The 23,322-nt window shown below is 36.2% G+C and overlaps 2 protein-coding genes across 2 annotated transcripts in view; one reads left to right on the top strand and one right to left on the bottom strand.

The window, feature by feature from the left end:
• LOC143234489 (uncharacterized) overlaps positions 1 to 13,297 on the top strand; it is a 40,579-nt gene extending 27,282 nt beyond the window's left edge. Inside the window, exon 5 of the mRNA XM_076471881.1 lies at positions 12,317 to 13,297. Within this exon, the coding sequence (XP_076327996.1) occupies positions 12,317 to 12,570 (254 nt within the window). The 3' untranslated portion in view covers positions 12,571 to 13,297. The remainder of the gene's footprint in view (positions 1 to 12,316) is intronic.
• A 1,789-nt stretch (positions 13,298 to 15,086) lies between these two features.
• Positions 15,087 to 18,143, bottom strand: LOC143234487 (BMP and activin membrane-bound inhibitor homolog). The gene is made up of 2 exons (XM_076471880.1): positions 17,753 to 18,143; positions 15,087 to 17,219 (listed from the first exon to the last, which is right to left on the bottom strand). The coding sequence occupies exons 1-2, from the start codon at positions 18,015 to 18,017 to the stop codon at positions 16,777 to 16,779; spliced, it is 708 nt and encodes a 235-aa protein (XP_076327995.1). The 5' UTR covers positions 18,018 to 18,143; the 3' UTR covers positions 15,087 to 16,776.
• Positions 18,144 to 23,322: the final 5,179 nt, after the last annotated feature.

The raw sequence follows: 23,322 nt of genomic DNA, 5'->3' as shown, positions 1-23,322 counted from the left end.
TGAAGGTTCACTTTGTCCTATTTCTTGTGACTAGAAGTACTAGTTCCTTTATTGAAGGTTCACTTTGTCCTATCTGTTGTGACTAGAAGTACTAGTTCCTTTATTGAAGGTTCACTTTGTCCTATCTCTTGTAACTAGTAGTACTAGTTCCTTTATTGAAGGTTCACTTTGTCCTATCTCTTGTAACTAGTAGCACTAGTTCCTTTATTGAAGGTTCACTTTGTCCTATCTCTTGTGACTAGTAGCACTAGTTCCTTTATTGAAGGTTCACTTTGTCCTATCTCTTGTGACTAGAAGCACTAGTTCCTTTATTGAAGGTTCACTTTGTCCTATCTGTTGTGACTAGAAGCACTAGTTCCTTTATTGGAGGTTCACTTTGTCCTATTTCTTGTGCCTAGTAGCACTAGATCCTTTATTGAAGGTTCACTTTGTCCTATCTCTTGTGACTAGAAGCACTAGTTCCTTTATTGAAGGTTCACTTTGTCCTATCTCTTGTAACTAGTAGTATTAGTTCCTTTATTGAAGGTTCACTTTGTCCTATCTCTTGTGACTAGTAGCACTAGTTCCTTTATTGAAGGTTCACTTTGTCCTATCTCTTGTGACTAGTAGCACTAGTTCCTTTATTGAAGGTTCACTTTGTCCTATCTGTTGTGACTAGAAGCACTAGTTCCTTTATTGGAGGTTCACTTTGTCCTATTTCTTGTGACTAGTAGCACTAGATCCTTTATTGAAGGTTCACTTTGTCCTATCTCTTGTGACTAGAAGCACTAGTTCCTTTATTGAAGGTTCACTTTGTCCTATCTCTTGTAACTAGTAGTACTAGTTCCTTTATTGAAGGTTCACTTTGTCCTATCTCTTGTGACTAGAAGCACTAGTTCCTTTATTGAAGGTTCACTTTGTCCTATCTCTTGTAACTAGTAGTACTAGTTCCTTTATTGAAGGTTCACTTTGTCCTATTTCTTGTGACTAGAAGTACTAGTTCCTTTATTGAAGGTTCACTTTGTCCTATCTCTTGTGACTAGAAGTACTAGTTCCTTTATTGAAGGTTCACTTTGTCCTATCTCTTGTAACTAGTAGTACTAGTTCCTTTATTGAAGGTTCACTTTGTCCTATCTCTTGTAACTAGTAGCACTAGTTCCTTTATTGAAGGTTCACTTTGTCCTATCTCTTGTGACTAGTAGCACTAGTTCCTTTATTGAAGGTTCACTTTGTCCTATCTCTTGTGACTAGAAGCACTAGTTCCTTTATTGAAGGTTCACTTTGTCCTATCTGTTGTGACTAGAAGCACTAGTTCCTTTATTGGAGGTTCACTTTGTCCTATTTCTTGTGACTAGTTGCACTAGATCCTTTATTGAAGGTTCACTTTGTCCTATCTCTTGTGACTAGAAGCACTAGTTCCTTTATTGAAGGTTCACTTTGTCCTATCTCTTGTAACTAGTAGTACTAGTTCCTTTATTGAAGGTTCACTTTGTCCTATCTCTTGTGACTAGAAGTACTAGTTCCTTTATTGAAGGTTCACTTTGTCCTATCTCTTGTGACTAGAAGTACTAGTTCCTTTATTGAAGGTTCACTTTGTCCTATCTCTTGTAACTAGTAGTACTAGTTCCTTTATTGAAGGTTCACTTTGTCCTATCTCTTGTAACTAGTAGCACTAGTTCCTTTATTGAAGGTTCACTTTGTCCTATCTCTTGTGACTAGTAGCACTAGTTCCTTTATTGAAGGTTCACTTTGTCCTATCTCTTGTGACTAGAAGCACTAGTTCCTTTATTGAAGGTTCACTTTGTCCTATCTGTTGTGACTAGAAGCACTAGTTCCTTTATTGGAGGTTCACTTTGTCCTATTTCTTGTGACTAGTAGCACTAGATCCTTTATTGAAGGTTCACTTTGTCCCATCTCTTGTGACTAGAAGCACTAGTTCCTTTATTGAAGGTTCACTTTGTCCTATCTCTTGTAACTAGTAGTACTAGTTCCTTTATTGAAGGTTCACTTTGTCCTATCTCTTGTGACTAGTAGCACTAGTTCCTTTATTGAAGGTTCACTTTGTCCTATCTCTTGTGACTAGTAGCACTAGTTCCTTTATTGAAGGTTCACTTTGTCCTATCTCTTGTGACTAGAAGCACTAGTTCCTTTATTGAAGGTTCACTTTGTCCTATCTCTTGTAACTAGTAGTACTAGTTCCTTTATTGAAGGTTCACTTTGTCCTATCTCTTGTGACTAGTAGCACTAGTTCCTTTATTGAAGGTTCACTTTGTCCTATCTCTTGTGACTAGTAGCACTAGTTCCTTTATTGAAGGTTCACTTTGTCCTATCTGTTGTGACTAGAAGCACTAGTTCCTTTATTGGAGGTTCACTTTGTCCTATATCTTGTGACTAGTAGCACTAGATCCTTTATTGAAGGTTCACTTTGTCCCATCTCTTGTGACTAGAAGCACTAGTTCCTTTATTGAAGGTTCACTTTGTCCTATCTCTTGTAACTAGTAGTACTAGTTCCTTTATTGAAGGTTCACTTTGTCCTATCTCTTGTGACTAGAAGCACTAGTTCCTTTATTGAAGGTTCACTTTGTCCTATCTCTTGTAACTAGTAGTACTAGTTCCTTTATTGAAGGTTCACTTTGTCCTATTTCTTGTGACTAGAAGTACTAGTTCCTTTATTGAAGGTTCACTTTGTCCTATCTCTTGTGACTAGAAGTACTAGTTCCTTTATTGAAGGTTCACTTTGTCCTATCTCTTGTAACTAGTAGTACTAGTTCCTTTATTGAAGGTTCACTTTGTCCTATCTCTTGTAACTAGTAGCACTAGTTCCTTTATTGAAGGTTCACTTTGTCCTATCTCTTGTGACTAGAAGCACTAGTTCCTTTATTGAAGGTTCACTTTGTCCTATCTGTTGTGACTAGAAGCACTAGTTCCTTTATTGGAGGTTCACTTTGTCCTATTTCTTGTGACTAGTAGCACTAGATCCTTTATTGAAGGTTCACTTTGTCCTATCTCTTGTGACTAGAAGCACTAGTTCCTTTATTGAAGGTTCACTTTGTCCTATCTCTTGTAACTAGTAGTACTAGTTCCTTTATTGAAGGTTCACTTTGTCCTATCTCTTGTGACTAGTAGCACTAGTTCCTTTATTGAAGGTTCACTTTGTCCTATCTCTTGTGACCAGAAGCACTAGTTCCTTTATTGAAGGTTCACTTTGCCCTATCTCTTGTGACTAGAAGCACTAGTTCCTTTATTGAAGGTTCACTTTGTCCTATCTCTTGTGACCAGAAGCACTAGTTCCTTTATTGAAGGTTCACTTTGCCCTATCTCTTGTGACTAGAAGCACTAGTTCCTTTATTGAAGGTTCACTTTGCCCTATCTCTTGTGACTAGAAGCACTAGTTCCTTTATTGAAGGTTCACTTTGTCCTATCTCTTGTGACTAGTAGCACTAGTTCCTTTATTGAAGGTTCACTTTGCCCTATCTCTTGTCACTAGTAGCACTAGTTCTTTTATTGGAGGTTCACTTTGTCCTATCTCTTGTGACGAGTAGCACTAGTTCCTTTATTGAAGGTTCACTTTGTCCTACCTCTTGTGACTAGAAGTAGTAGTTCCTTTATTGGAGGTTCACTTTGTCCTATCTCTTGTGACTAGTAGCACTAGATCCTTTATTGAAGGTTCACTTTGTCCTATCTCTTGTGACTAGAAGCACTAGTTCCTTTATTGAAGGTTCACTTTGTCCTATCTCTTGTAACTAGTAGTACTAGTTCCTTTATTGAAGGTTCACTTTGTCCTATCTCTTGTGACTAGAAGCACTAGTTCCTTTATTGAAGGTTCACTTTGTCCTATCTCTTGTAACTAGTAGTACTAGTTCCTTTATTGAAGGTTCACTTTGTCCTATTTCTTGTGACTAGAAGTACTAGTTCCTTTATTGAAGGTTCACTTTGTCCTATCTCTTGTGACTAGAAGTACTAGTTCCTTTATTGAAGGTTCACTTTGTCCTATCTCTTGTAACTAGTAGTACTAGTTCCTTTATTGAAGGTTCACTTTGTCCTATCTCTTGTAACTAGTAGCACTAGTTCCTTTATTGAAGGTTCACTTTGTCCTATCTCTTGTGACTAGTAGCACTAGTTCCTTTATTGAAGGTTCACTTTGCCCTATCTCTTGTCACTAGTAGCACTAGTTCTTTTATTGGAGGTTCACTTTGTCCTATCTCTTGTGACGAGTAGCACTAGTTCCTTTATTGAAGGTTCACTTTGTCCTACCTCTTGTGACTAGAAGTAGTAGTTCCTTTATTGGAGGTTCACTTTGTCCTATCTCTTGTGACTAGTAGCATTAGTTCCTTTATTGAAGGTTCACTTTGTCCTATCTCTTGTGACTAGTAGCACTAGTTCCTTTATTGAAGGTTCACTTTGTCCTATCTCTTGTGACTAGTAGCACTAGTTCCTTTATTGAAGGTTCACTTTGTCCTATCTCTTGTGACTAGTAGCACTAGTTCCTTTATTGAAGGTTCACTTTGTCCTATCTCTTGTGACTAGTAGTACTAGTTCCTTTATTGGAGGGTCACTTTGTCCTATCTCTTGTGACTAGTAGCTCTAGTTCCTTTATTGAAGGTTCACTTTGTCCTATCTCTTGTGACTAGTAGCACTAGTTCCTTTATTGAAGGTTCACTTTGTCCTATCTCTTGTGACTAGTAGCACTAGTTCCTTTATTGAAGGTTCACTTTGTCCTATCTCTTGTGACTAGAAGCACTAGTTCCTTTATTGGAGGTTCACTTTGTCCTATTTCTTGTGACTAGTAGCACTAGATCCTTTATTGAAGGTTCACTTTGTCCTATCTCTTGTGACTAGAAGCACTAGTTCCTTTATTGAAGGTTCACTTTGTCCTATCTCTTGTAACTAGTAGTACTAGTTCCTTTATTGAAGGTTCACTTTGTCCTATCTCTTGTGACTAGAAGTACTAGTTCCTTTATTGAAGGTTCACTTTGTCCTATCTCTTGTGACTAGAAGTACTAGTTCCTTTATTGAAGGTTCACTTTGTCCTATCTCTTGTAACTAGTAGTACTAGTTCCTTTATTGAAGGTTCACTTTGTCCTATCTCTTGTAACTAGTAGCACTAGTTCCTTTATTGAAGGTTCACTTTGTCCTATCTCTTGTGACTAGTAGCACTAGTTCCTTTATTGAAGGTTCACTTTGTCCTATCTCTTGTGACTAGAAGCACTAGTTCCTTTATTGAAGGTTCACTTTGTCCTATCTGTTGTGACTAGAAGCACTAGTTCCTTTATTGGAGGTTCACTTTGTCCTATTTCTTGTGACTAGTAGCACTAGATCCTTTATTGAAGGTTCACTTTGTCCTATCTCTTGTGACTAGAAGCACTAGTTCCTTTATTGAAGGTTCACTTTGTCCTATCTCTTGTAACTAGTAGTACTAGTTCCTTTATTGAAGGTTCACTTTGTCCTATCTCTTGTGACTAGTAGCACTAGTTCCTTTATTGAAGGTTCACTTTGTCCTATCTCTTGTGACTAGTAGCACTAGTTCCTTTATTGAAGGTTCACTTTGTCCTATCTCTTGTGACTAGAAGCACTAGTTCCTTTATTGGAGGTTCACTTTGTCCTATTTCTTGTGACTAGTAGCACTAGATCCTTTATTGAAGGTTCACTTTGTCCTATCTCTTGTGACTAGAAGCACTAGTTCCTTTATTGAAGGTTCACTTTGTCCTATCTCTTGTAACTAGTAGTACTAGTTCCTTTATTGAAGGTTCACTTTGTCCTATCTCTTGTGACTAGAAGCACTAGTTCCTTTATTGAAGGTTCACTTTGTCCTATCTCTTGTAACTAGTAGTACTAGTTCCTTTATTGAAGGTTCACTTTGTCCTATTTCTTGTGACTAGAAGTACTAGTTCCTTTATTGAAGGTTCACTTTGTCCTATCTCTTGTGACTAGAAGTACTAGTTCCTTTATTGAAGGTTCACTTTGTCCTATCTCTTGTAACTAGTAGTACTAGTTCCTTTATTGAAGGTTCACTTTGTCCTATCTCTTGTAACTAGTAGCACTAGTTCCTTTATTGAAGGTTCACTTTGTCCTATCTCTTGTGACTAGTAGCACTAGTTCCTTTATTGAAGGTTCACTTTGTCCTATCTCTTGTGACTAGAAGCACTAGTTCCTTTATTGAAGGTTCACTTTGTCCTATCTCTTGTGACTAGAAGCACTAGTTCCTTTATTGGAGGTTCACTTTGTCCTATTTCTTGTGACTAGTAGCACTAGATCCTTTATTGAAGGTTCACTTTGTCCTATCTCTTGTGACTAGAAGCACTAGTTCCTTTATTGAAGGTTCACTTTGTCCTATCTCTTGTAACTAGTAGTACTAGTTCCTTTATTGAAGGTTCACTTTGTCCTATCTCTTGTGACTAGTAGCACTAGTTCCTTTATTGAAGGTTCACTTTGTCCTATCTCTTGTGACTAGTAGCACTAGTTCCTTTATTGAAGGTTCACTTTGTCCTATCTGTTGTGACTAGAAGCACTAGTTCCTTTATTGGAGGTTCACTTTGTCCCATTTCTTGTGACTAGTAGCACTAGATCCTTTATTGAAGGTTCACTTTGTCCTATCTCTTGTGACTAGAAGCACTAGTTCCTTTATTGAAGGTTCACTTTGTCCTATCTCTTGTAACTAGTAGTACTAGTTCCTTTATTGAAGGTTCACTTTGTCCTATCTCTTGTGACTAGAAGCACTAGTTCCTTTATTGAAGGTTCACTTTGTCCTATCTCTTGTAACTAGTAGTACTAGTTCCTTTATTGAAGGTTCACTTTGTCCTATTTCTTGTGACTAGAAGTACTAGTTCCTTTATTGAAGGTTCACTTTGTCCTATCTCTTGTGACTAGAAGTACTAGTTCCTTTATTGAAGGTTCACTTTGTCCTATCTCTTGTAACTAGTAGTACTAGTTCCTTTATTGAAGGTTCACTTTGTCCTATCTCTTGTAACTAGTAGCACTAGTTCCTTTATTGAAGGTTCACTTTGTCCTATCTCTTGTGACTAGTAGCACTAGTTCCTTTATTGAAGGTTCACTTTGTCCTATCTCTTGTGACTAGAAGCACTAGTTCCTTTATTGAAGGTTCACTTTGTCCTATCTCTTGTGACTAGAAGCACTAGTTCCTTTATTGAAGGTTCACTTTGTCCTATCTCTTGTGACTAGTAGTACTAGTTCCTTTATTGAAGGTTCACTTTGTCCTATCTGTTGTGACTAGTAGCACTAGTTCCTTTATTGAAGGTTCACTTTGTCCTATCTCTTGTGACTAGAAGCACTAGTTCCTTTATTGGAGGTTCACTTTCTCCTATCTCTTGTGACTAGAAGCACTAGTTCCTTTATTGAAGGTTCACTTTGTCCTATTTCTTGTCACTAGAAGTACTAGTTCCTTTATTGAAGGTTCACTTTGTCTTATCTCTTGTGACTAGAAGCACTAGTTCCTTTATTGAAGGTTCACTTTGTCCTATCTCTTGTGACTAGAAGCACTAGTTCCTTTATTGAAGGTTCACTTTGTCCTATTTCTTGTCATTAGAAGCACTAGTTCCTTTATTGAAGGTTCACTTTGTCCTATTTCTTGTGACTAGTAGCACTAGTTCCTTTATTGAAGGTTCACTTTGTCCTATCTCTTGTGACTAGAAGTACTAGTTCCTTTATTGAAGGTTCACTTTGTCCTATCTCTTGTAACTAGTAGTACTAGTTCCTTTATTGAAGGTTCACTTTGTCCTATCTCTTGTAACTAGTAGCACTAGTTCCTTTATTGAAGGTTCACTTTGTCCTATCTCTTGTGACTAGTAGCACTAGTTCCTTTATTGAAGGTTCACTTTGTCCTATCTCTTGTGACTAGAAGCACTAGTTCCTTTATTGAAGGTTCACTTTGTCCTATCTGTTGTGACTAGAAGCACTAGTTCCTTTATTGGAGGTTCACTTTGTCCTATTTCTTGTGACTAGTAGCACTAGATCCTTTATTGAAGGTTCACTTTGTCCTATCTCTTGTGACTAGAAGCACTAGTTCCTTTATTGAAGGTTCACTTTGTCCTATTTCTTGTCATTAGAAGCACTAGTTCCTTTATTGAAGGTTCACTTTGTCCTATTTCTTGTGACTAGTAGCACTAGTTCCTTTATTGAAGGTTCACTTTGTCCTATCTCTTGTGACTAGAAGCACTAGTTCCTTTATTGAAGGTTCACTTTGCTCTATTTCTTGTAATTAGTAGCACTAGTTCCTTTATTGAAGGTTCACTTTGTCCTATCTCTTGTGACTAGAAGCACTAGTTCCTTTATTGGAGGGTCACTTTGTCCTATCTCTTGTGACTAGTAGCATTAGTTCCTTTATTGAAGGTTCACTTTCTCCTATCTCTTGTGACTAGAAGCACTAGTTCCTTTATTGAAGGTTCACTTTGTCGTATCTCTTGTAACTAGTAGCACTAGTTCCTTTATTGAAGGTTCACTTTGTCCTATCTCTTGTGACTAGTAGTACTAGTTCCTTTATTGAAGGTTCACTTTGTCCTATCTCTTGTAACTAGTAGCACTAGTTCCTTTATTGAAGGTTCACTTTGTCCTATCTCTTGTGACTAGATGCACTAGTTCCTTTATTGAAGGTTCACTTTGTCCTATTTCTTGTCACTAGAAGTACTAGTTCCTTTATTGAAGGTTCACTTTGTCCTATCTCTTGTGACTAGAAGCACTAGTTCCTTTATTGAAGGTTCACTTTGTCCTATCTCTTGTGACTAGAAGCACTAGTTCCTTTATTGAAGGTTCACTTTGTCCTATCTCTTGTGACTAGTAGCACTAGTTCCTTTATTGAAGGTTCACTTTGCCCTATCTCTTGTAACTAGTAGCACTAGTTCCTTTATTGGAGGTTCACTTTCTCCTATCTCTTGTGACTAGAAGCACTAGTTCCTTTATTGAAGGTTCACTTTGTCCTATTTCTTGTCACTAGAAGTACTAGTTCCTTTATTGAAGGTTCACTTTGTCCTATCTCTTGTGACTAGAAGCACTAGTTCCTTTATTGAAGGTTCACTTTGTCCTATTTCTTGTCACTAGAAGTACTAGTTCCTTTATTGAAGGTTCACTTTGTCCTATCTCTTGTGACTAGTAGCACTAGTTCCTTTATTGAAGGTTCACTTTGTCCTGTTTCTTGTCACTAGAAGCACTAGTTCCTTTATTGAAGGTTCACTTTGTCCTATTTCTTGTCACTAGAAGCACTAGTTCCTATATTGAAGGTTCATTTTGTTTTTTCTCTTGTGACTAGTAGCACTAGTTCCTTTATTGAAGGTTCACTTTGTTCTATCTGTTGAAACAATACACTCTTAATATATATGTTTTAACCATCTGCTTGAAATAATTTCTAACTCGTAAAATTATTTTTTTCATAATGTCCTATTTAAAGTGGATATCAAACTAAATGTATACAGCTCACAACTAGCACCATAAGTCAGATAACTTTCATACTTACAGCCCACAACTAGCACTATAAGTCAGATAACTTTCATACTTACAGCTCACAACTAGTGCCGTAAGTCAGATAACTTTCATACTTACAGCCCACAACTAGTGCCATAAGTCAGATAACTTTCATACTTACAGCCCACAACTAGCACTATAAGTCAGATAACTTTCATACTGACAGCTCACAACTAGCACTATAAGTCAGATAACTTTCATACTTACAGCCCACAACTAGCACTATAAGTCAGATAACTTTCATACTTACAGCCCATAACTAGTGCCGTAAGTCAGATAACTTTCATACTTACAGCTCACAACTAGCACCATAAGTCAGATAACTTTCATACTTACAGCCCACAACTAGCACCATAAGTCAGATAACTTTCATACTTACAGCCCACAACTAGCACCATAAGTCAGATAACTTTCATACTTACAGCCCACAACTAGTGCCGTAAGTCAGATAACTTTCATACTTACAGCTCACAACTAGTGCCGTAAGTCAGATAACTTTCATACTTACAGCTCACAACTAGTGCCGTAAGTCAGATAACTTTCATACTTACAGCTCACAACTAGTGCCGTAAGTCAGATAACTTTCATACTTACAGCTCACAACTAGTGCTGTAAGTCAGATAACTTTCATACTTACAGCTCACAACTAGTGCCGTAAGTCAGATAACTTTCATACTTACAGCTCACAACTAGTGCCGTAAGTCAGATAACTTTCATACTTACAGCTGACAACTAGTGCCGTAAGTCAGATAACTTTCATACTTACAGCTCACAACTAGTGCTGTAAGTCAGATAACTTTCATACTTACAGCTCACAACTAGTGCCGTAAGTCAGATAACTTTCATACTTACAGCTCACAACTGGTGCCGTAAGTCAGATAACTTTCATACTTACAGCTCACAACTAGTGCCGTAAGTCAGATAACTTTCATACTTACAGCTGACAACTAGTGCCGTAAGTCAGATAACTTTCATACTTACAGCTCACAACTAGTGCCGTAAGTGAGATAACTTTCATACTTACAGCTGACAACTAGTGTCATAAGTCTGATAGTTCATTTCTATGTATAACTGATGGTACCTTTGTATGAGATTATTATAGACCAAATCCTTACAGTCGATTTTCTTGAGTATATGAAAAATGATTTGAAGAATATATTCACTCATAAATCTGTATATTTCATTTTATAATATAACAATTAAGAATAAAAAGTAGAAATAATAAACAATTCCATTTTTACTGATATTTCATTCAGAAATATACCATAAAACTGTTTCTTACATATTTATAGAAAACAATAGATGACTGGCCTTACAGTCAATGCTGACCTGTGTTCTATTTGAAAAACTATTACAATATTCATTTTTAGGGAAAGTAATGGTTGTGTTTTTTTAAAATTAAGGTGTGGAAGTTGCGTGGAAATTTTGAAATAATTTAAAAACACCTCTACTTTTATTAAATTTTCGTTTTCACCCATTCGAACATCTTCAACCTTTTATTTTCTAAAAAAAAAGCAGTTTCTTTGATATCAGTCACGAACTGTGATTTTCATAGATACATTTAATAAGGTCCTGTTGTAGAAGGATAAATCTAACTTTTTCTTGAAGAATTGGTTCAGAGATTTCTGCTGTCGAAAATCCACTCTTGGAGCGGCCATATTTGACTGGTTGACGTCACCAAGTCTGTTCTAATTATCCGATAATAGTGATACATTGTGTGATAAAATAATAGTATTAAAAATGAACAACGGAAACACATTAAGGATTTGCAATTATTATTCTGGGCAAAGGTTTTCGGAGGAGAAGATAAGTTTATATGAACAACTAATTGCGAGTGATGTGCGTGTGAACTGTGCGCGCGAAAATATCCGGGTTGTGTTGAATTCTGGTGTTCTTCGTGTGAACTGTGCGCGCGAAAATATCCGGGGTGTGTTTAATTCTGGTGTTCTTCGTGTGAACTGTGCGCGCGAAAATATCCGGTTTGTGTTTAATTTTGGTGTTCTTCGTGTGAACTGTGCGCGCGAAAATATCCGGGTTGTGTTTAATTCTGGTGTTCTTCGTGTGAACTGTGCGCGCGAAAATATCCGGGTTGTGTTGAATTATGGTGTTCTTCGTGTGAACTGTGCGCGCGAAAATATCCGGGTTGTGTTGAATTCTGGTGTTCTTCGTGTGAACGTTTGGTGATTATATAACTTTGCCTGCCCCTGTGGTAATATATTTATTGATAATTCATAACGTAAGTAATTACTGCCTATAACAAACATTTTATTGGTGGAAAGCGTTGTAGCCGTTTTTAGCAAGACCCAATCAAAACTGCTTGCTTTTGAAATTTACACCAGGGCTAGCTGCATTAGCCGTCCCTAATTTAAAAGTGACAGACTGGAAGGAAGACAGCTAGTCAACATCATAGTCACTGCCAACTCTTCGTCTGCTTTTTTTACCAACGAGAACTGTGATTGACCGTTACTTATAACGTCTTCACGGCTGAGAGAGTGAGCATGTTAGGTAACGGGGTTTAAACTCGCGACCCAAAGATTGAAGTTATAACCATTAGGTCAGGGCCTCCAATCAAAACGCCTGATAATATATTTATTCTTCCTGTGTAGCGCTCTACTCACTTGTTAAACGATTTGTTTGATAATACTTAATAACGTCATGCAATATTCTATAAAAAAATTTCAATACGGTGACGTCCGCATACGTATTTGTAAGCTACAGATGCAGAAGTCGTTAAAACGTACTTTAAAATAAAAGTGTTTTTTAAATATTTGATTTTATAACATTTTAAACAAAGTTAGTTCAACTTGATGGAAGTTTACCTTCATAACTTTATAATGTGTAATGCCATTGTTTTGATCTATTTCAGCTCGGAATTCACATGGCATAATACAACCAGATGTTTCTTTTTACCAACGACCACCAGCTAAAGACACAACTACGAGTCTGTGTGGTACTCACTGCGCCATCTTTCGGTTAACTACACCGATACGCCCCCTAACGCCGGCCTATCAACCAACACAGCCAGTTACCGTGACAACAGTAAGTGTGCCCACTTCTTGTGATGACCTGACATTACCACCAGGTTACGTGACGTCGCGTGATCTGCGAAAGAGCCATTGACTATTTTCGTTTCAGCCATCAGTGCTCGTCAAAATGGGGCGCAGAAACGTGGGACAAAGGCATGCACCCCTATAAATAGTTTATGATTTATGTACATAATACGTGTGTCTTTCACGTGCCTCTCACCATCCTATTCAGCTGACAGTTTGTTTACACTGACAGTATAAAGATGGTTCCTTGCATCTTTAGTGATAATATTAAATTAATTTACGCTGATAAAACTTAACTTCCAAAAACTTTTTTTCTTCGTTTACAGTGTATTATTCGTGGTGGAGCGCAGGGTTCTTTAGAAAACCATAATTGGAAGAAAAAATTCGAGGTTCTTATGTCACTGGATAGCGTCAGAGAAAAATATGGATACCGTTATCCTTTTCTTTAATTAATTCTACTTACGAACCACAGGTGGCGTTCCAAATTAAAATAATAATTTATTGTAGATGTCGTAAAAATGAAAATGGCCTTTGGAGCAATGCGTGAGAACGATGAGGACTGCAATCGAAACCGCGTGTTACTTCTTCTTACGTTAGCTAGATGGCGCTCAGACTAACTGTATAAATTAATATTTCTTTAAATGAACTGTGATGGTAAAAGTAGCCTATGGACTAAAGTTAGCATTACGGCTACCTATTTTTTGCTACACTGCCTAGATGGCGCTCAACTTAAATTTTTGTATCAATTCATGAACTGAACAAAAGAATAAAATTAAACAGTCTCTGGTCTATCCATATGTTTATCGTTAACAGTTGGTATTATATAAAGTAAGGTATTTGCAAATTCTATTTGTCGAACAGTATCTGTTATCACGAAAATATATCGCAGTGTCCGAAAAGCACCACGGATTTATAACAGCAAACATAGATCTTTGATTTTTTTGTTGTGGTTTGATTGTTGATGAACGTAATTATTGCTTTAACTTGCATCTAATACTTTCAATTAGGAGTGTGTGTGCGTCTTATATAATTAATTAACAGAAATTAAAAAGTTTAGTTCGCATTAGATTTTTTTTTCTTTCGGTGAAGCTGCCAGGAACAATTAAAAATTAAATAGAAAAATAGCAAGATTATTACAATTATTATTATTTATTTATTTTTATTATTCATAAGACGTTCCATATTAGCATAATCTGGCTCTCAGTTAAACAAGTAATTACTGATTTATTATTAATATTCATATATTACTGGGATAACTTGTAAGTGTAAAGCCTTGAGTTTTTGTCTTACGTTTAGAAACGGATATTTTTACTTGGTTCGTAAACATTCTATAGTGTTTATATCTGGTGCAGGATATATCAATGTGTTTTCTTTCGTCGGTATATACAATAATCCGAAAATACTTTAGTCGTTACATAACGTTTATCTCTTCATTGCTCGTAAATCGCTCATAGTGGGATAGAGGGCGCTACTAACATATACTAACTCGCGCAAAAAAAAATTTAAAGTGTCTTCTCAGGCATTTCGTGAAATTACTTTGTTTCGTGCGTGATCCTTTGGTCATTGACTGAGATAAGAAATGTTAAAAAAATGATGGTTTTTTAATCATCCAAAGATTTTAAAAGTTACTGTTATGTCTTCGTTTCTGTGATGAGTTTTTAAACATAATTTTTTAAATAAATGATTGGACGAGCTAAAAATCTAGAAGATTCTTAGTCTATATAGCAGAAACTTTTGTACTGGAGCTCAGAGATACAAATATATGTATATATATATAAATAGATAGATAGCCATGAAACTATCAGTTTTTTAACTACCTTATAAAACCAGAGTTACAATTAATAGCTCTATTTCCAGTATTATATTTTCTTGGATTGGACAAGGAAGTCAGTTAGAAAAACGTAATGTACAAACCAATAATTAAAATAATTATAGACCTCTTTATTAAAAAACATTGCCACTAGATGGCAGGTTGGCCTTTTTTAAAATGAAACTTGGCAGCAAATTAATCAAATACTTTATAATAAGTTGTTAAAAATTGACCGTCTTTCGTATTAAAATTCAAAGGTATATAATTAACAGAACATTACTTATTTTTTCAAAATTGTTTAAATACCGTTAACACAACCTTCAAATAGAGCTTTTAGAAGGTTACCAGTTCTCTTCTGGTTTTTCATTGATTTATCAAATACAAAACAGTATTAATAACACACTCATAAAAAGGTCATACATTTCGTAGATAAATAAAGTTTATGTAACTTATCTTTTCATTCTCAAGAAATTAATAATGACTGTATATTCCTAAAGCTCTAGGGTATAATAAATAAACAGCTAGGCCTACTTTTTAGGAAAAAAAAAAGTTAAATCATAGTCAATGACCGTTAGATTCGAATATTTCACAGATATTACCATGGTATCAACGTTTTCACACTTTAAATATAATCATGCAACTACAATTCTAAACAGTGAATTTTACTATTTGTTTTGCTGTCTCGTGAAATTTTATATTTTATAAATTAAAACATAACTAACAAGCTTAGGCCTAGCAACAGCCACCTAATGATTAAAGTATCAAAACTAGATGTCGCTAAAGATTAGTTACCAAATCGCCAAGTTTCAAAAATCTAATAACATATTTAAAAAAAAAAGACAATTCGTACTCTTTTTTTTTTTAGAAATGGGATTTATTTTTAATAAATAACATCATACAGAGCCCATTCTAACTGTTTTCCACAATTCGTACAAATATTGTACAGTTATATACAAAAGCACATTAAAGTTTAGGTTGTGCTAGAAAAATAACCTTTTATTCATCATTCCAATGAAACATTCCAGAAATTATTGTTTTTACAGCCTGTATTTATTCTTGCTGTATCATCACAAAATAGAAATTTTTATTGTATTACAATATATGTGTGAGAAATAAACGTCTTTGATTATGTTTCATACTATTTACACATATATATATTATCAAAGCTAATCTTTCACAATTAATATATGTTTGGTAACCAAGCTCGAATGTGAACAACAATAAACTACTCAGTTTAAAAATAAAATGGTTCAAGTGGAAAATTAATAAAAAAAAAACACCCGCTAGAACGTACCAGACAAACTCTGCTTTCATAGGTTTCATTCAAAATGTCACACATGCATGGAAATATTCATGGTTATAGGAAACTTCAATATTATTTAACTATTTATAAGTGCGCGACATCTGGGGAAGAAATTATTAATTCACATTAACCGTAGAATAAGGAACTTTTTAAAACAATATTATAACTGACGCTTACAGAATTATAAGTATTTATTAATGATGTTTAGCAACTGTTTTGATTGTTACCTAAACATTTAATTGAAATATGTATATTTACATCAATCTTAGTTAAACATAGGTCAAATTCACCTCCTGCCTAGTTTACTTTCAGTGGTTTGGTTAATATATGAAGCCTGTATTACATCCCTTGATGGCAACCCATGTTGAAAACCATAACTTCAAATATACAATGTGAAGTATTGGCTGATCTTATTCGGACGATTAAGGAAGTATTGACGTTGAATCTGCCATATTGTGATTAATAACATTTCGGTATGCGTGATGGCGTTTCATAAAACCTGTTAAACTCCAAATAGTAGCCTGAATGTCGACCAACACGACTCCCGGCAGATGTCGCCCGTTGAAAATTCCTCAATATTACAATGTGATAATATCTATAACAATAAGATATACTAAATTTAAACTTTCAAACAAATGCTTAATGTTTAATATATGGTTCGACTGTAAATCACCAAATTTACAATATCATGTGTTCCTTGTTAGCAAAAAAAATTATTACAAAAAAACTGTGAGAGAGTAGTTGTAATACAACATAAGCTTGTGCGTGTGCTCGTGTATATATAATGAATAATTACGCATTTTATAACCAGTTACAGACTTGAATTTTTCCATTTTTTTACCACATAACTAGTTGTATCTGTTATGGAAATAGTGCAACCTCAATAAATATGTTTTTAGCTTTCGGAAAGTGTACAAAAATACTAAATACCAACTACTTCTCATGGGAAAGTCAATTTCGATTCTTTTTATGAAATTATTAATACTTCATCTCCCTTTTATATTAAGTTCAAAGGGAATTGTGCGTATATAATATTTTTTTTCATGTTATTATCATTTGTTTCTCACACTAGCCACCAGGTTTTAATGGGCAGGCGAGCTACTAGCGGCCATTTACAAACACACATTAACCACGTGATCGTACTTAGTTTCGAGAAATGTATACTATACCAGAGTTATAGGGCTAGGACTAAAAGGTTTCCAGCTAGGCCATGGCACTGGTCCGTAAATATTGTTTGTTTTGTCACTGATGTCAGTAACCCAACTATCACGTGAAAGGGCTATATTTACATTTTTATATAGTCTTCTTTCACTACCTACTCCTGTGTTATGCTCGCTACACTTTTTACGGGTTTCTCGATATCCAAAATTACCTAACAAAAGACGGGTTTTAAATTGTCTCTGCTGTCGAAGTTCTAATAGACGTTGTTGTCGCTTGGAGTCCTTCCTAAGCATGCGCACTGCCAGCAGTATTAGCATAATCAGAATGAAACTCCCCGCTATAGGCACGGCTATAACTGCAGCCCGAAACCAGAGTCCACCTTCTACTGATCCTTCACGAATGCTGTTTGCTTTGAGTAAAACTTCTTTATCGTAACCATATATTCCTGAAAACATATATAAAAATACCTGATAATATCCACTTAAACTTTTACAGCAACGATTACGAACAAGCAGCATTTAGTTAGGTTAAGATGCATTTATTATCTTCAGTTAAGCAGTGGTTAGGCCTAGTATGAACTCTAATATTAATACACATACTTAGGTCAGATAAATTATATTGAAATACGTTTCTCATATTCAGTTAAGCCTAGTATGAACTCTAAAATAATACCAAATTCTTAGATCAGTTTAATTACGTTGCCTTAAGTTTCTTACCTCCAGTTAAACTGTGGTTAGGCCTAGTATGAACTCTAAAACAGTACCAAATTCTTAGATCAGTTTAATTACGTTACCTTAAGCTTCTTACCTTCAGTTAAACTGTGGTTAGGCCTAGTATGAACTCGAATATTAATACACATACTTAGGTCAGTTAAATTATGTTGAAATACATTTCTTATCTTCACTTAAACCTAGTATGAACTCTAAAATAATACCCAAATCTTAGATCAGTTAAATTACGTTGCCTTAATTTTCTTACCTTCAGTTAAACTGTGGTTAGGCCTAGTATTAACTTGAATATTAATACCCAAACTGCTGCCATAGTTACACATATCTTTCTCACAACAAAATACTTTAAATGATGCCCCAGGAGAAAGTTTAAGAGAACGAGCTTTCACTTGGCACAACGCCTTTTTCTGGTCATTTAATAGTTCTAGACAACCGTGGCGGGACCGGGAGAGGTCGTTGCTGTAGCCATTGTTTTCGATGTCGGAGAAACACAAATTGTGGGACGATTTGCACATGTAGCCTGTGTTAACACACGATGGGAGATTGCAGTAGCATCGAATTTCACCTAAATTAAGAAATAAAATAAGGATTTTAAACGTTTGGCAGCTTTCTCGTATATTTACATAATATTTATTACAATAATAATATTTGTGTTTGAAATATAATTTATAGTCCTAAAGCGACTGGTCCTCAATCGTAAGGGCATTAATATCACATTTGAAATGTTTCTCGCCCTTACAAATATTTTAATTCGCTCTGATGTCAGTTGACTTGTTTTGTACGAAAATAGTTACTTACAACAGCCAGATTTATAATTTCGAAGTTTGATCTTACTCCTACCATTCATATTAACCGGAAGTGACGTATCTTAGGAACGATAGCAACAGGTCAACAAAAATCATAACTTTGTATTCAGTAACTAAAGTAAACTACCCAACTTTTTCCAGAATAACTGTTTTATAATCACATCAAGATGTCTTGCTGGTTCGTGTGGTAGGTGTTAATTACAGGTCGTCCGTAACAGTTCAGCTAAAACACAAACTTAGTCTCAGATTTCATGGAAACGTTATAATGTGACAATCAATTCTATTTGTTGTTGAGAAGAGGTAGTAATAGAGATGGATAGCGCAGATGCCACTCGAATGACATACCGTTTGGGATATGTCGTTTCATACCCACAAAAGAAAGTTCAGATGTGTATTCTGAAATATACATGTATATGAAATATATTTGTTTGTTTTGAATTCCGCGCAAAGCTACACGAGGGCTATCTGCGTTAGCCGTTCCTAATTTAGTAGTGTACAAACTGTGTTGTTTTGTTTTGTTTTCTTATGGCAAAGCCACATCGGGCAGTCTACTGTGTTCACAGAGGGGTATCAAACCACTGATTTTACCGTTGTAAATTCGAATACTTACCGCTGTCCCACCGGGGCACAAATACACGTACGAAAAACAAAATTAATTACCAACAATTTCCACAACGGAAACTTCCTTTTAACATCAGAAACGAACCGTAACAATTCACCTTTGTTAAGAAAAATATCACGACAGACGTTACTTTTGTAAAACAAAAAAAAAAACCTACTTTATATTAAATAACCAACATGTTAAGATTAGAGGTTAATTGGTGAGACGCTAAAAGTTTTTAAATGGCCCTTTCGTTGTAAAGAAGGGCCCTGTGTACTCACTTTTCGATAAGCGTCTTTTTTCAATGGCGAAGTGGCGTGTTGACAAAGTCTGTCTTGTCTACACCTTTCACTGTTTTCTCTCAGTTATAGGCTCCGATAAAGGGCTTTCGTTACTGTCCCATCGGATAGCCGGCGATAAGCAAGGCGCCGTCTTCTGTCTGGGAACTGTTCACTTACGGTTTTGGTAATTATTTCAAGAGACTTTGGTCGATACACGAGCATCGTTTGGTTTGAAAAACTGTCCTTTTTCCTTCAACTAGCCGAATTAAAGTCAATTTTGAAAACATGTCTTAAACATAAGACTAACATACCGATTTCTAAGTAAACTTGAATGTATATACTGCATTTTTTTCCCAATACTTTTTCTTTAATGACTGTTACAGTGTTGTTGTTTTGCATTTGTGTGCGTGCGTGTTTTTTTTATATCAAAGCCACATCGGGCTATCTGCTGAGTCAACCGAATCGAATCTCTGATTTTAGTGTTGTAAATCCGTAGACTTACCACTGTACTAGCGAGATGGGCTTTGCATTTGTTCTTACGTCATTCAAAGTTTGAAATATGAAATTGATTAGTAGTTGGATTAAAATATAAGATACATTTTATGTGAAATTACATAATGTATGTTATTGTTTGTTTTTTAGTTAAATGTAGAGCTACACACACAATATACTCACCACGGGTATCGAAATCTGATTTCTGTCGTTATAAGTTTACATACTGCTGTGCCACTCACTATGACGCATAGGTATATCATACATCATGTATCCTAGTGGTTCCTATTAGAACTAGAGTTTTGAAACCCATGAAGGTTTCACTGTTGTGCCCGTGAAGGGCACAATACAGATATCCCATTGTGTAGCTGTGCTTAACAAACAAACGTAGTGCATCTTTTGAAGCCCACGGTTGTCTCAGCAGCAAGTATGCAGGCGTATGATGCTAAAAAGCGGGATTCGACACCCGTGGTGGGCAGAGCACAGATCGTGTAGCTTTGCGCGTTATAAAAAATAACCAACTACATTGTTTAAATATGTACTACTTCTGTAAAAATGAAACTACACAATCAATATTTAATTATAAAATTCCAAAGTTGATAATAGAATGCAAATGACAAGTATAATAAAGTTACAAATACCGCACAAAAAAACAAACAAACTCGGTAACTTTTTAGTCCGACACTCTAAAGGGACTTGAAACAAACTTTAGGCTTAAGTATCTGACCTCGTGGCTCTTTAAATTATCTCTTGTTTGTTTCTGATTGTTCTGTTTCTTTGTTTATGAATTTCGCACAAAGCTACTCAAGGGCTATCTGCGCTAGCCGTTCCTAATTTAACAGTGTAAGACTAGAGGGAAGGTAGCTAGTCATCACCACCTGCCGCCAACTCTTGAGCTACCCTTTATCAACGAATAGTAGGATTGGCCGTCACATTAAAGCGCCTCATGGCTAAAAGAGGCAAGCATAGTTTGGTGTGACGGGGATTTGAACCCGAGACCCTCAGATTACGAGTAGAGTGCCTAATTTGGTTTTGTATTATAGCTGTCTTTGAAATGCATTTTCCCAGCGTTACTCAAACTAGCGTTTCTTACTCTTTTAAAATTTTAATTGGCAGTTTAGGTTCTCAATCAGTGAAATATCGAAATGAAAGAAGGAGTGTAGCCTTCTGTTCCAGATATGGGGGTTTAGAGAGGGCGCTGTTATATTAGCTCAGTTTTGTAACTGTTAGTAATAGATTATTGCTCACCATAAGGGTTTAGTGTGTGTGGTACTCACAGTTGCAAACACGAGGATGAAACAGACTGAGGGGGTTTTAATATGGCCAAATGGTGGGGGCGATTGACTCGCAATCTGATGGTGACGAGTTCGAATCCTCCTTCCATCAAACATACTCGTCCTTTAGGCCATGGGATTGACTGTCACATTATAACGCGACGGTTAATCCCACTATTTCTAGGCTTACACTACTAATTTAGGGACGGCTAGTGAAGACAGCCCTCTTGTAGCTTTGAAATTGAAAAGAAAGCAGTATGATTGGTTATCCAAAATACACGTGAAATTATTATAAAAGCATTTTATTAAATAATCTGTTTCAGGTGAGAGCGAGTAAACTAACAATCACACTTGTTTGAATTAAGTGATAGACGAGATGGATTGGTTTAGTTTTTTATGAATTCCGCACAAAGCTACATGATGGCTATCTGAGATAGTCGTCCCTAATTTAGCAGTGACACTATAGAAGAAGGAAGCGAGCCATAAATTACCACCCATCGCAAATACTGGGACTTCTGTTTTACCAACGAAAAGCGGGATTGACTATCACATTATAACTTTCTCTTGGCTGAAAAGGGGCAAGCATGTTCGGGATAAAATGGATTCAAACCCACGGCTCCCAGATCGAGAGTCGAGCACCCCAGCCACCTGGCCGACGAGGGATAAATTAATTATTCACTTCCAGCCCGTGAACTGTTCTGTCGAGGACGAATATTGGAGTCTGACTGTCACATTTATAAGGCACCAAAAATACGAGAAGTCATGTTTTCTTTCTTCTTGTACATGGCAAAGGGACGCAAACCATAAACCTTCAGATTCACAGTCTCACAACCTAAAATTGGTTAAATTGTTTTGTTTTCCAGTCATTGTCATAGCGAAGGAAACAACAGTTTTCACAATGATTATTATATTTAGAGTAAAATGGCCGCACAAGGCGAGTCCCACTTCATATCAAAGCATGGCACAGAAATTAGTCTTAAAATTCAGACATCTAGCGAAAATTGGAAGGTTTTGAGGGTTCCTTACATCCAACCCTTGAAGTCTTTAAAGTACAAAGCTACTCAAGGGCTATCTGTGCTAGCCGTATCTAATTTAGCAGTGTAAAACTAGAGGGAAGGCAACTAGTCATCGCCACCCACCTCCAACTCTTGGGCTACTCTGTTACCAACAAATATTGGGATTGATTGTAACTTTATAACGACCCCACGACTGAAAGGGCGAGCATGTTTGGTATGACGGGGATTCGAACCCGCGACCCTGGGATTACGAGTCGAGTGCTTTAACCATGCCGGACCTATCCCTTAGGCGATTTAATCCTAGCAAGGCTAACAAAAAACTAAAAAATCTAAACACGATAAGTGAGGGCTCTCTCCAACATCGAAAATACACTAAATTAATAACTTATTGTCAAAATGTATAAGCAGCTGTTGGATACCACACTAGGTAAGAAATAGTAAAGTTCCAAACAAAGTTTCAATCAGTATAGTTTGTTTGTTTTCTTAGAAAACTCATGAAACAGTAAAGTCCTGAACTCTATAATTAAAGTTTATTACATTTCTGGTTTTATCGAACACTTATCAAAACGAAACGTGAGCAGGCGCTACTGACGTTTCGCAATAAAACAGATAAACTCAAAAAAAACAACAACCCAGAAACATCACGTACAGCCAGATAAGTGACCAGTATAGTACCCACGAAAAATTAGACGTTTGTGAATTTTAGTGTTAACGTCGAAGCTATGTTTAACATTAGTACAGAAACAAGAAACCATCATACAAATGTTGTTAAGAACTAATATGTGATTAATTAAGATCCTGCGCAGATAAAGCTGACCTCTCAAACATCTACGTTGTTTAGATTAACTAAAACTCACGTGGTTTGAGTCAGAAATATAGTTTGTCACTACTTTTGCCTTTAAGCACAATATCGGTATCTTTGGGCCCAGCATGGCCAGGTGGGTTAAGACGTTCGACTCGTAATCTGAGGGTCGCGGGTTCGAATCCCCATTACTGAATGTGCTTACTCCTTTCAGCTATGAGAGCGTTATGGTGTGACAGTTAATACAACTTAAAAGAGTATCTCGAGAGTTGTCTGTCAGTGGTGTTGGCAAGCTGCCTTCCCTCTAAGTCTAAGCTATCGTTGCTAAATTAGCGACGGATATCGCGAAATTCAAACACAAACAAACAAATAAAAAATACGTTTTCATCAGTAACAAACCGTCTAATCCTTTAATAACATCCACGAGCTTCGATCTACACATGTTTAATTTTTATAGTAACACCAGAAATCACGAGATTTTATGGTAACATGCACAGAGGAATTTTCACAGGGGACATGTTCCCCACACTTTTTCGAGAATACAGTAA

Source organism: Tachypleus tridentatus, chromosome 12 (genome assembly GCF_004210375.1).
Source record: "Tachypleus tridentatus isolate NWPU-2018 chromosome 12, ASM421037v1, whole genome shotgun sequence".
In the NCBI taxonomy this organism is placed as follows: domain Eukaryota; kingdom Metazoa; phylum Arthropoda; class Merostomata; order Xiphosura; family Limulidae; genus Tachypleus; species Tachypleus tridentatus.
Note: the sequence above shows the minus strand (reverse complement) of the source record. Positions and strands in the feature narration are given on the sequence as shown.

Excerpts from the sequence above, each read along its gene's own strand:
- LOC143234487 (XM_076471880.1), bottom strand. The coding sequence starts at position 18,017 with ATGTGCAAATCGTCCCACAATTTGTGTTTCTCCGACATCGAAAACAAT. Across the intron at positions 17,220-17,752 it reads TAACCACAGTTTAACTGAAG|GAATATATGGTTACGATAAA; the intron begins GTAAGAAAATTA and ends ATATGTTTTCAG.